The sequence below is a fragment of the Notechis scutatus genome, chromosome 3, assembly GCF_049901735.1.
Source record: "Notechis scutatus isolate UNSWTSFEM ecotype Mainland chromosome 3, rNotScu1.2, whole genome shotgun sequence".
Lineage (NCBI taxonomy): Eukaryota > Metazoa > Chordata > Lepidosauria > Squamata > Elapidae > Notechis > Notechis scutatus.
Window position 1 is genome coordinate 210,728,755 of NC_142011.1, and position 12,799 is coordinate 210,741,553.

The 12,799-nt window shown below is 64.3% G+C and overlaps 1 protein-coding gene across 1 annotated transcript in view; it reads left to right on the forward strand.

The window, feature by feature from the left end:
• The window catches only part of PLEC (plectin), a 107,640-nt gene that overhangs the window by 45,025 nt on the left and 49,816 nt on the right, over nucleotides 1–12,799 (forward strand). Inside the window, 22 exon segments of the mRNA XM_087960099.1 lie at nucleotides 3,709–3,770; nucleotides 4,658–4,747; nucleotides 6,231–6,308; nucleotides 6,404–6,496; nucleotides 7,274–7,440; nucleotides 8,346–8,461; nucleotides 8,557–8,663; nucleotides 8,761–8,880; nucleotides 9,100–9,195; nucleotides 9,332–9,459; nucleotides 9,827–9,920; nucleotides 10,033–10,187; nucleotides 10,527–10,827; nucleotides 10,960–11,037; nucleotides 11,223–11,384; nucleotides 11,476–11,580; nucleotides 11,754–11,849; nucleotides 12,020–12,145; nucleotides 12,245–12,397; nucleotides 12,488–12,572; nucleotides 12,575–12,598; nucleotides 12,601–12,640. Of these exon segments, the coding sequence (XP_087816225.1) occupies nucleotides 3,709–3,770; nucleotides 4,658–4,747; nucleotides 6,231–6,308; nucleotides 6,404–6,496; nucleotides 7,274–7,440; nucleotides 8,346–8,461; nucleotides 8,557–8,663; nucleotides 8,761–8,880; nucleotides 9,100–9,195; nucleotides 9,332–9,459; nucleotides 9,827–9,920; nucleotides 10,033–10,187; nucleotides 10,527–10,827; nucleotides 10,960–11,037; nucleotides 11,223–11,384; nucleotides 11,476–11,580; nucleotides 11,754–11,849; nucleotides 12,020–12,145; nucleotides 12,245–12,397; nucleotides 12,488–12,572; nucleotides 12,575–12,598; nucleotides 12,601–12,640 (2,476 nt within the window).

Genomic DNA, 12,799 nt, shown 5'->3' on the forward strand with positions numbered 1-12,799 from the left:
GCCCAAGAGACCCACTGAGAGGTGGGCAAGGCTGAAGGGAGCCAAGGGACACCGGAGGCCCCCTTTGTGCTCTCTGGGGGCGAGGCTGTTCGCTGGGCCAGGGAAGAGGCGCTCCGGGCTTCTCTCCCTTGCTCAGGAGCCCCCCACCCACCCCGCCCGAGGCTTGTCCCTCCCCCTCGGCCCCGGTGGGGCTCAGGCCCTTCTGGATCTTTCCCTCCCGGTTCTCCCCCGGGCGCTGCGGGGATGGCCGGCCGGGAAGCGGTTAAATGGCCCAGGAGCGGTTTCCTGCCTGAGCAGGGAGGGGGCAGGGGAAGCCCAGGGCCCGCCCAGCCCAGCCCCCAGCGGCTCCCAGGGAGGGAGGGAGGAGGGAGGGGCGGGCGGGCGGGGGCCGAGCGTCCTGGCCTGCTTGCGCCAACCTTGTTCCGCTCAGTAGCAGCCTTGGCCGGGAGCGGCCGTGGGGAGCGAGCGAGTCCCAGCGGCGTCAGGAGCGCCCATGTCGCGGCCGAGGGGCGCAGCCGGGAGGCGGCCGAGGGTCCCTCCCCGGGGTGGCTGATGCAGCCCGGCAGCTCCGAGGAGGAGAACCTGTACAAGGCGGTCCTGCGCGCCTCCGAGGGCAAGAAAGGTACGGCGGGGGGTGGCGGCTGCGGCTCCTCCCGCCTCTCGGGCCCCGCGGAGCCCGCTTCGCCTGCCGCCTTTGCCCCCTTCCAAGGTCCCTTCCCGGCACCGCCGAGCCTCCCTGCGCCGCCGCCGGCCACTTCCTGGTGCGCGGCATTGGGCGCAAAGGCCCGCCGGACGGAGGGAGCGGCCCGGGCGCTGCCGAGCGACTTTTCCGCGACCGGCGTGGAGCCTGCTGGCGGGGGGGGGGGCGATCCCGAGCAAGGCCCGCCGGAGGAAGGGCAGCCGCTCGGCCCGGAGGTGCCGTCGAGGATCGCTGGGCCGGGCGCCAGGGAGGGGGGCGCAGCCGCAGGAGGGCGCTGCTCCACCAGGCCGCTCCCTCAGCGAAGCCGGGGCCCCACCTGGCCCGCAGGGGGTTGGCGGGCTGCCGGGGAGGCTGGTGGGCGCTGGTGCCGGGCCTGAGCCGACCTGCCTCTCGGCTGCGCCCTTCCCAGCCCCCTTTTCCCCGGCGCTGGCTCTTCCTCCAGTGGCCACGCTCCCTCCCCCCCGGCCCTTCCGGAATGGCTGGTGGTCGATCAGATCGCCTCAGCCGCCGAGGGACGTTTCTTCTTCTACACACCGGAGCAACCCATGATAAATAAAGCCGAGCAAAGGTGCACAGCTGCCAGCAGGATCCTGGGCAAGAGCCGGGCTGCTCGGAGACCTGCCAACCGTTGGGATGCAGGCAGAGTTTGGTCCTTCCCAGGAGAGGCTTGGCTGGAAAAATGAGGGGGTGTTTGGTTTACTCCTGAGTAAAACCTGGTCTCTTGTGCTGGTGGCATCCTGGCCGGATACAGACCCGACCTGTTCCCAGGGAATCAAGCTGGGGGCAAGCTGGGACTTTGGCCTGGTCTGTTTCACCAAGAGCTTCTGTCTGTCTGTCTGTCCCATGAGAGCCTCCATGACCAAATGATGCGCAGCGGAGATGAGCCCACCTGGTGGGAGGACGGGCTATTAAAGGGTGCCGTTTATAGCGTGGGGGGTGGGGGTGTAAGTGGAAAAGAGCCGGACTGAATCACCAGGGAAAGGAAAAGGCAGAAGGTCCATGGCGCCAGGACAAGCCAGAAGGGGGAGCGGATCTTCCGGAGCAGAGGAACTTTACCTGGGGTGGGTTGGCTTTGTCATGAATGAGGGAACCAAAATGTACGTCAGGAAGTAGGAGCTGCTGTCATTGCAAGTAGGCCCAGCGTTGTACGTGAGTTGGAGGGGGAGTGGATCATGGGAAAAAGGGGGGAGAAGAATTGCAAGGGAAAGTAGAAGAAAAAACGAGTGTGCTGCTGCCGGAAAACCTGATGATTCTCCCCAAGAGAATGAAGAGTTGATATGAGAAAAGAAGGGTCTGCTTTGGAAATCCTTAGCCGGATTCTCACAGAGGCTCACAGAAATGCGGGAGTTACAGCAACAGGAAATACAAAAAGGATGCTGGACAAATGTGGAAATAAGAGACCTCGCGGGGGAGGTGCAAAAGAATGACTGAAAGAGGCAGGGAAAATGCAGAACGGTTCTAATGGAAATTAATTGTTTGGGGATTAAATGAAGAGGACTAAACAAGGAGGCTTCGGCAGCATGAGTGGAATTATAAATAAGAACGTTATTTGGGGTGAAAACCGGAGAGGAGGAGTGGTGGTGGAAAGAATTTTAGGGTTTGCACTGAAACGATAGGAAAATATGAAAGGGTGGAGTTGAAAGCAACATCCAAGTCAAAATGATGAAAAAGGAAGCTGTAGTTGCTCTGAGAGTTTTGAAAACGGGTCAGGTTCCTGGGGAGGAAGGTTGAGACCCGCACGGAGGGGTTTGGGGCGGCAGTGCAGGCTGTGTGTGCAGACTGGGGAGGTTCCCATGGGAAGGCCCCCCCGGAGCTGGGGGGGGGGGGCTTTGTCCTAGGAGGTGTACTTTGCTCAGCAGCTCCTTGGGAAGGGTATGAATGGGGGCGGGGGGGGGAAGGACTTGGGTTGGTTTAGTGGATGTGGCTGAGGTGGAGAATTCTCTGGGGAGTCTGGAGTTGGGGGATGGTGGCTGATGGTGGTCAGAAGAAGGTTTGGCGGAAGCCCAGCATCTTCAGAACACCTGGAATGTTGGCATCTGGGCGGGTTGACCGTTGGAAGTCCTTGAGGGTGAAGGTGGATGTGTCCTTGGGGTGGGACCCCAATGCCCCAAAAGCGAGGCTGGCGGGCTGGCTGGCTGGCGGTCAGTGCCATTCACAGCCAAAGCCGGCTGGGCTGTGTGGTACAAATCTGAAAAGTAACCTATCAGGGACGTTGGGTGAAAATGTGTTAAGATGTTCAAATGTGGCAGAAAGAAAATGGGATAGAAGATACTTTATTGGAAGGGATGTAGGGTAAGTGGAAGCAGGGAGAAAAGTCTGTTTCTGCCTGGGGTGTGGTCTGGAATCGGTGGGTCAGGCAAGCCTAGGTTGAAAGTCCAGAGCCGTGACGGGAGGGTGGGGTGTCAAAGGAGCTGGGGGGGCAATGGGGAAGGGCGGAGTGCCGGAGTGAGCGAGGACCAGGACAAAATAAGAGCAGCTGAGAGCTGAATTGCACAACAGGCATGGCGGTTGAGGGAAGGGGCGGATCAAGAATGCGTGCGGGGGGGCGAGGCACGGAGGCACGGAGAGGGTGAAAATAGGGGTGTTCCAGGAGCACCGGGCTGTGCCAAGAGAAGCGGGGAGTGGCGGGGTCCCGCTGAGCTTCCTTTTTCACCCAGGGCTGCCTAGCGGAGAGCGTCTGGCTGGGGGCTGGACAAACAGCCCACAAGCAGTGACAAATGCAGGGGGCTGAGGGCCCACTTAGCCTTTGGAGATCTGTGCAAAGGGAGCGACCCCCCTCCCCCATTCCACAAGGCCTGGTGGAGGAGGGGAGGCTGGGCTATGGCAGAGCCCTCCTTGGCCCAGACCTCCAGAGGAGGGGGTTGGCAAGAGAGTGTGGGCCCACTGGGGGTGGCTTTCCCATCCCTGGCCAGCCTCTGGAGGTTCCCAGCGTGGGTTTCCTCCCCATCCTCTCCCTCCTTCCATAGGCCCCACTTAACACCCACCCACCCTCCCGTCCTCTCTTGCAGATGAGCGCGACCGGGTCCAGAAGAAAACCTTCACCAAATGGGTCAACAAGCACCTCTTCAAGGTAAGTCCCCTTTCCTGGGGGCGGGGGCAGCCGGGTGCCCGCCTCCCTGCCTGGATCTGAGCCAGGCAGAAAGGATGGCCGTCCTGGGGGCCTCGGGGGTCCCAGGGACGTGGCTGTGAGCAGTGGATGGTGCGCAGGAGGCCCACCCACCATTTTCATGGAAGACGCAGCTGGCCTCAACCTCTCTTCCTCCTCCTTCCTCCTCCCTTTCCCTGACCCAGTTTCTTGGGGCACAGAGGCTTTGGGCCCCCCACATCATGGATCTGGAAGCCCTGGAGCTCTGCCCGCAGATGGGGTGGGATTTCTGGGGAAGGGCTCGCGTTGCCCTGGGGAACCCCCGTCTCTCTGGGGCTGCTTTCCTCCTCTTTGGGAGCCCCACCCTATGCTGCCCTGGCACAGCAGTTGGAAAGGCCACCGGCTGGGGGGATGGGAGAAGCCGGGGGGCTGCAGGACCCCCATGTGTGAGGTGCTTCCTGGGGCATTTACCAATCCCGACTTCTCTCTCTGTCTCTCTCTCTCTCCCTCCGAGGCTTCTCTCTTTCCTTCTTTCTTCCTTCTCTCCTGCCTTGGCAACAGCACTGGAGAGCAGAGGTAGGTGCCAAGGCAGGCTGGGCTTTCACCCACTGCCTCCCTCCCTCCCTCCCTCTCTCTCTTCCTGCGATCTCTAGGAGTCCCACAGCCTTTTCCTCTGGGGACGGCTGCCGGGCCAGGCCTGAAGCAGAGGCTACCTGGGGTGTGGGTCTCAGAGGCAACGCCAAAGCCAGGTGGAGGGCAGGGGCTGGACGTTCCTTGAACTGGCATGGGCGTGACTGCCCTCCCCCCATACCCCAGCCACCTCCCAGCTGGGTCCACGTCTCAATCCCTCCGGTTTGTCTTTGCCTCCACAGGCCCAGCGCCACGTGAATGACCTCTACGAGGACCTGCGAGATGGACACAACCTGATCTCACTGCTGGAAGTGCTCTCGGGGGACACTCTGGTACGTGGCCTCCTGCGCCTGCCCCTTGGGGCTTGGTGGGCAATGCCGCTCTTCCCACCCGAGCTCTGGAGGAAGCAGCTCAACCTTCTGCACCGGGGGTCCCAGTGCCCTGCCTCTGCCCACCAGCGTCTACCGCCCTTGCCTCCTGCTTGCGGGTTGCTCGGCGCCTCCTCCCCGGCTGCATGCTGCCTGCACCCGTGTGTCGCCTGGCCTGAGCCGGGAGTCTGAGCAGCAGCTTCCCTCTTTCTCGACCCTTGCATGGCCGGCCGGAGGCTTTGGGGAGAGAGCTGCTCCTGTCTCTTGCCCGGGGCTGGGTTCCCCGGGGGCTGGACCTCTAGGCCCAATGCCACGACAGCCCCGGCTGTGCTCTGGCCAAAGAAGCAGCTGGAGGGGGACGTCTCCTCGACCGCCTCCATGTCAGCCGCCTGTGCCGATACAAAAACAGGCGGTGCTCCCACTGGTGGTGTCCAGGAAGAGGAATGGCAGCCGACCTTCGGGACGCTCAGAGGGGATCTGCGGAGGTTGAGCGCCATCTCGGTGGCCTCCTGGGTTAAGGAGGATGAAGGCGTGAGACGCACGGACACCAAAATGCTCCCACCCCAGCGTGGGCCTTAGAGCGACGCCTGTGATGCTGCCACCCTCCGGCGCCCCCCCTGCCGCCGCCTCCTCCTCCTCCTCCTCCTCCCTCCCCCACAGCAGGCCAAGGCTGCCCTCACACTCTAACGCAAGAGCTGCTCCGGACTCTGCTCCTCTCTCACTTCCTCTGGGTTGTCTGTCTGCCGCTCCTTGTGCTGTTTGTCTGTCTCTTCTCTCTGCTGGATTCTGACCTCTGCTTCCCTCTTGCTCGGCTGTCACCTGCTGCTCAGCCCAGAGAGCGCGACGTGATCCGGAACTTGCGCCTGGTGAGTGTCCTGCCCGGTTCTGCATGGCACTCCTGCTGTGGCTGCTCTCGGCATCTGCTGGAGAGGAGCCCAGCTGATGCGCACCGCCTCCTCGCTTACGCAGAAGCCGCCTGCCCCGTCCGTGCCCTCCGAAAGCTTTGCTTGACCCGTAACTGCTGACGGGAGGCCGGTGCATCGCATGGCGGATCCCTCGGAGTGGGCCCTTGGGCAGTGTGGCTGCCCCCTTGGCCCTGAGCCCGGGGCTCTGCAGAGGGGATCCAGGATGGCAGGCAGGCCGGGGGGGGGGAGCTGTGTGGCCGCCTCCTGGCAGTGCCTCCTTGTCTGGAGGGGAATCCAGCGTGGTGCTGAGGGTGGCCTTGCGAGCTCCTCTTGCAGCGGCCGAGCTTAAGGTAGCCCTAGGATGTTTCAGCTGGGCGAGGACGGCGGGCGGGGAGAGGTGGGTGGTGCAGGTCTTTCCTCGCTCCGTCCGCCAGGCTGGGCTTTCTTTGCCCTTCTCTGGCTCCTTTCAGCCAGGGTGGGAGGGAAGGGGGACACACACCCCGCTCCAGGGCCCTGACCTGAGCCTCCTCCTTTGCCCACAGCCCCGGGAGAAGGGACGGATGCGCTTCCACAAGCTGCAAAATGTGCAGATCGCCCTGGACTACCTGAAGCACCGGCAGGTGAGCATGTGGGACGGGGAGCCTGGAGGGGAAGAGTGGAAAGGCCGTGGGGCCCCCCAGTAACCGTGTGTGTGTGCATGTGCGTGCCTCCACAGGTGAAACTGGTCAACATCCGGAATGATGATATCGCTGATGGCAACCCCAAGCTGACGCTGGGCCTCATCTGGACCATCATCCTCCACTTTCAGGTGAGTCCAGTCCCCCCCCCCACCTTCTTCCCTGCTCTGCTCTGGCAGGCGGGGCCTCTCTTTGGCCCCTCCCTCCCTTGGGGGCCAGATTCTTGTAAGCCTCCCCCGCCCCTCTTCTTCTCCCCAAAGCAGCAGGCATTCGGATGGGCCAAGGCCCTGGGGTTGCCCTTCCCTTCGGAGGCTGGGCAGGGAGGGAAGACTGGTGGGAGGGGCAGGCGTGTGTGTGGGGGGGGGGGGAGGTGGCAGGGGGAGTAAGTGAGGATCATCCCAGGAGTGGGTCCTGGGGGAGGGAAGGAATGTGGGCTGTGGCTGGGAGAGAACAGGATGCTGCGGCTTGTGGGGCTGACTCACCCAGCAGTCGCTTCAGGAGACGAGATTTTCCACCGAGGGCTTGGCCTGGGCGGGTGGGGGGCAGGCAGGCCTTGGCGTTCCCCAGATGCAGGGCTGGGTCTTGCTCAGGAGGGCGCCTGGGCAGGGGCCACTACGGAGGCCAGCCCTTTCTAAGGGCTGCCAAGGTGCCCTCCAAGGCTGCCAGTGGAGAACCAGCGCCTGGCCTTGGGGGCATTGCGGCCACCAGGGCCTGCAGGGAACTACCCCTCTCTTGAGAGGCACATGGCCGCTCCGAGGAGGCTGGTGGGCGGTTCCAGGCCTGGGCGCAGAGAGTGGCCCAGCCTTGACTGAAAGTCTTCTGAAGCCCATTGGTGGGGGGAGGGGCATCCCAGACGGTCAGCAACTTCCGGCAGACCCCGGATTGAGGCGGTCCCTCTTTCCTCCAAGATCTCGGACATCCAGGTGACTGGCCAGTCAGAGGACATGACGGCCAAAGAGAAGCTGCTGCTGTGGTCGCAGCGCATGGTGGAGGGGTACCAGGGCTTGCGCTGCGACAACTTCACCTCCAGCTGGCGCGACGGCCGTCTCTTCAACGCCGTCATCCACAGGCACAAGTAAGGGGCGGGGCAGGGGGTGAGTGGGCAGGTTTGCAGTGTTGCACCCAGGAGGAATCCGTGGGGGTTGAGCCAGTGGCCTCAACCGCAGGCCGCCCTGCTTGGGAAGGGAGGAAGGGTCCCTTGAGCAATAGGGCAGGGGTGGGCCGGAGCCCCTCTGGCCTGGCCTCTCTCTCCCCCTCTCAGCTGGCGGAGGGCAGGGGTCTGGCACTCCTGCTGGCACCCAGCGCCCCCTCCGAGTCGAGGCCAGGGGGGTGGCCAGAGGGGCAGCTTTTTGATGCCCGTGAGGACCAGCAGGCTGCTTCTGAAAGGCCAGCGTCTCAGTCACGAGGAGGCCTGCTCCAGGCTGCGGACGCGCCGTGGGACCCCTCCCACACAAGGAGCATTGGGCTCGGGGGCCTTCAGGACCCGGCTCTCCATCTGGTCCTGTGCCCTAAGAAGGGGGGCCCGGGTTTCTTCCTCCCAGGCATGGGTTGCGGGGAGTGGGCTTGCAAGCGATCGTTCGGAGGGGGGCAAGGAAGCAGGAAATGCTCCGCTTGGCTCATGATGTCCTGTCTTGGGGGATGGACGGACACGCACACACCCAGTACTGCAGCAGGCCTTGAGGACTGGAGCCTTGAGTTTTTCTAATTGTTGGGAAGCTGATTACTCCAGCTATGTCTGTGCTCCCTATTTTAAGGAGCAGAGGCTCCAGGCCACAGCGATGCGGCCTCCGGAAGACCCCCCAGGGGGCCCAGGGGCTGGTGCCAGGAGAGGCTGGGCCTCTCAGGAGCCTCTTAGGGAGGGGCACAGACCAGTTTGAGGGCCCGTCCAGCCCCAGGGGAAGGCCTGGCACCGAATTGGGACCCAGCAGAAGCCCAGCCCACTTCCTGGGGCATCCCTGACCCCAGCCCCCTCCTCTGCAGGCCAATGCTGATTGACATGAACAAAGTCTACCATCAGAGCAACGTGCAGAACCTGGAGCAGGCCTTCTCGGTGGCGGAACACGACCTGGGCGTGACGCGGCTCCTGGACCCGGAAGGTACCGGGATGGGCTGCCCCGTGGGCAGGGCGTGGGGGGGGGGGCTCCTTTGGGAAGGGCAGCACAGCATTCCCTCCCCCCTTCCTCCTCCCCAGACGTGGATGTGCCCCAGCCGGATGAGAAGTCCATCATCACCTACGTGTCCTCCCTCTACGACGCCATGCCGCGAGTGCCGGACGTGCCAGATGGGATCAAAGCCAATGTGGGTGTTGGGGGGCATGGAGTGGGGAGGCCTGGCCGGGCTGTGGGCTCGGGGTGCGACCTCCGCACCCACCACCTTCTCCCTCATGCCTCCCCAGGAGCTGCAGCTCCGCTGGCAGGAATACTACGGCGTGGTCAGCCTGCTTCTGCAGTGGATACAGCACCACACGGTGACCTTTGAGGAGAGGAAGTTCCCTGCCAGCTACGAGGAGATCGAGGTGGGGGGCTCTGTCCTGGGCCGCCTCCCTCTCTGGCTGGGTGCAGCCGCCGCCTCTTGAGGGCAGGCCTGGTCCCCCCTCCTGGGCTGGGGAGGCACCCCGTGGTTGTTGGGCAAGGGAGTCCCCTTCTGTGGCCAGCTCTGCCCCCAGGAGAGTCTCTGGGCCGCCCCCAGGACCCCCCTGGCCCTCCCCACCATCCCCTGCCGCCTTCTCCCGCAGATCCTGTGGCACCAGTTCCTGAAGTTCAAAGAGATGGAGCTGCCCGCCAAAGAGGCTGACAAGAGCCGCTCCAAGGTGATCTTCCAGTCCCTGGAGGTGAGCTCGAATTGCCCCCTTGGTGCCCTGGTGGGGCCGGAGGCCCTGGGCCAGCCGGCATGCCAGCCTCCCGGAGGGCGGGGTGGCCTTCTGGGGGCTGTCCTCAGCAGCTCCCATCTGCTTCCGGCTCCACCAGGCTGCTGTGCAAAGTGGGCAACTGAAGATCCCTCCGGGCTACCACCCGCTGGACGTGGAGAAGGAGTGGGGCAGGCTGCACGTGGCCATCCTGGAGAGGGAGAAGCTGCTGCGCTCGGAGTTTGAGAGGCAAGCCCAAGCGCCTAGCAGAGCACCCAGAGGGAGGGGGGGTCACAGGGGCTGGAGCCCGGCCCTTCCTCTTCCTGGGGAGGCAGAGGGAGCCCGGCAGGCAGGAGGGCAGCAGCCCCTCCCAACCGCAGCCGGCCCAGCCCAGCCTAATGGGAAACACACGGCTCTCGTGACTCACCACCCGCCTCCCCCGGCTGTATTCCTCAGGAAGCATCTGGGCGAGCAGGCAGAGTGAGCCAAGGCAGCCTGGGACAGCTAGTCTGCCCTCCCCTGGCCCAGCGGAGTGGAGTGGAGGGCTCCGGCAGGGAGGGAGCTGGCCGGGACCCTCGTTCACTTCTTCCCTCTCGCTGCCCTCCTGCCTTCCTAGGTTGGAACGGCTACAGCGCATCGTCAGCAAACTCCAGATGGAGTCCGGCCTCTGCGAGGAGCAGCTCAACCAGGCGGACACCCTGCTGCAGTCGGTGAGAGGGAGGCGCTCTGCCCTGCTCCCGCTGGAGCCCCGGGGCCAGGAGTGGGCGGGAGGGTCTGGCCTGGGGCTCTGCCCGGCTCAGGGTCCTTGCTTCCCTCCTGCAGGACATCCGCCTGCTGAATGCAGGTAAGGCGTCCCAGCACTTGGCGGAGATTGAGCGGGACCTGGACAAGGCCGAGGCCATGATCCGCTTGCTCTTCAACGATGTGCAAGCCCTCAAGGATGGGCGCCACCCCCAGGGCGAGCAGATGTATCGCAGGTAGTAATGCTTCTCCCCTCCCCCCACATGGGGGGGGCAGTCTTTGCATGGGAGAGCGCTGCTGCTGGTGCCCCGAAGTTATGGGCTTAGGACCCACTTGCAAGGGAGCCTCTGCCCCTCAGAACACACACACACACACACACACACACACGCACGCACGCACACAGTCAGCAACTTTTGTAGGTACTGCCCTCTGGTGGTGGGAGCTGCCCACTACAGTTTGCAACCTCTGCAGGAGTGGCAGCAGCCACTCTCACTGGGCCCGGAAGGGGGGACCTCCGGCTGCTGTCTTCCCTGCACGGACCCCTGTCTGTAGCACAGCATTCCCCCCCTCTGCAGGGTTTACCGCTTGCACGAGCGCCTTGTGGCCATCCGCACCGAGTACAACTTGCGCCTGAAATCTGGGACGGTCCAAGTGTCCATGCCAGTCACGCAGCACCTGCGGCCGGAGTTGGACGATGTCACCCTGCGCTACCTGCAAGATCTGCTGGCCTGGGTGGAAGAGAACCAGGCCCGTCTCAATGCAGCCGAATGGGGTGTGGACCTGCCCACGGTGGAGTCACAGCTCGGCAGCCACCGGGGACTGCACCGCTCCATCGAGGAGTTCCGCCCCAAGATTGAGCGAGCCCGGGCAGACGAGGTATACAGGGCAGGGGAGGGGGTGCCAGGCCTGGGGGTCCGCGAATGCCAGCCTCCCAGCAAGGCTTGTTGAAGGAGAGGGCTACCATGTCTGCACACGGGGGGTTTCATGGCTCTCCTTTGCCCACTGTAGGCCCAGCTCTCTCCTGGTCCACAGACCTCATACCGGGACTACCTTGGCAAGCTGGACGTGCAGTACGAGAAGCTGCTGGTGAGCAGATGGCTGGGACGGTCGGGGCAGCAGAGGGGACACAGGCAGAGACCTTGCTTCTCCGCCCCCTTGGGGACGCAGCAGCATTGGGCACCTTGGGGCTCTTAGCCCCGGACACTGTCCCTCGACCAGCGGACGGGGTGCTCTTGGTGCTGGGATGAGCCGCCGTGGTCCATGTCTTGCAGAGCTCCTCCAAGGCCCGACTGCGGCAACTGGAGAGCCTCCAGGCATTCGTGGCTGCGGCCACCAAAGAGCTGATGTGGCTGAATGAGAAGGAGGAGGAGGAGGTGAACTACGACTGGAGCGAGCGCAACAGCAACATGGCTGCAAAGAAGGAGAGCTACTCGGTAAAAGTCGCCCTCCCCCTCTGGCCCCGAGCGAGGAGCCCGGCTGCCAGGCCCCGGCTGACCCCCGGATCTGTGCTCTGCCCCCCTCTAGGGCCTGATGAGAGACCTGGAGCTGCGGGAGCGGCGGGTCAAGGAGATCCAGAGCACGGGCGACCGGCTGCTGCGGGAGGATCACCCAGCCAGGCAGACGGTGGAGGTGGGTGCGGTGGGGGGAAGTGCCAGCAGTCACGGCTGCATCACGAGGAGCCCTCGTCAGATGACCGCTCCCCCTGCCTCCCCCCAAGCGGGCACCCGGGGGCGTGGGAAGGGCTCCCTGGCCTCCCTCTGCTAGCTCAGCTTCCCGGCCATCTGCTCTGCTTCTCCCTGCAGGCCTTCCAGGCGGCCCTGCAGACTCAGTGGAGCTGGCTCCTGCAACTCTGCTGCTGCATCGAGGCTCACCTGAAGGAGAACAGCAGCTACTTCCAGGTAGACCTGCAGGAAGGGCGGGGGGAGTCTCTAGCAGCCGAGCGGAAGAGCAGGACTCTGGCCGGGACCGGCCGGACTTCGTCCTTCTGGCTCCCTCTGGCGAAGGGGTGGGGGGCACAGAACCCCAGAGGACTCTGCGTCGATCAGCACCCTCCTCCCCCCCCCCCCAGTTCTTTTCTGACGTAAAGGAAGCGGAGGAGTTTCTGCGCAAGACTCAGGAGGCGATGAAGAAGAAGTTCACCTGCGACCGCTCCATCACAGTGACTCGCTTAGAGGACCTGCTGCAGGACGCCCTGGTGAGGGCGGGTGGGTGGGAGAGGCCCCTCCCCTGGCCCAGCAGCCTTCTTTCCCCTCACTTACCCAGGCTTCCCCTGCCTCCCCCTCCCCCACTTCAGGAGGAGAAAGACCACCTGACCCAGTACCAGAGCCACCTGGCTGGGCTGGCCAACCGGGCCAAGACCATTGTCCAGCTGAAGCCCCGCAGCGCAAGCCCCCCGCTTAGGGGACGGCTGCCCCTCCAGGCCGTCTGCGACTACAAGCAAGTGGAGGTGAGTGAGGAGGGGGGGCCGTGGGAGGGTGCAGGGAGGGGGGCCGCCCCTGGGCTGCGTCAGTGAGCTGCCCTCCCATTCCACCCTCAGATCACCATGCGTAAGGGGGACCCCTGCACCCTCCTCAGCAACGCCCAGCCCTACAAGTGGAAGGTCTTGAACGCAGCCGGCAAGGAGTCCTCGCCCCCTCCATCTGTTTCCTGATCCCCCACCCAACAAGGAGGCCCTGGAGGCCGTAGGGAGGTACGTGCTTCTCCCCTGGGCTCTGGGGTGGCAGGAAAGGCTCCCTTCCCTTCTTCAACAGGCCATCGTGCCCCCCTCCCCCCGCCGGGTGTGGGGCCAGGCGGGAGCCCCTCCTCCCCCCCCCAGCCTGGAGAGATGCAGCCCCTGCCCTGACCTCCC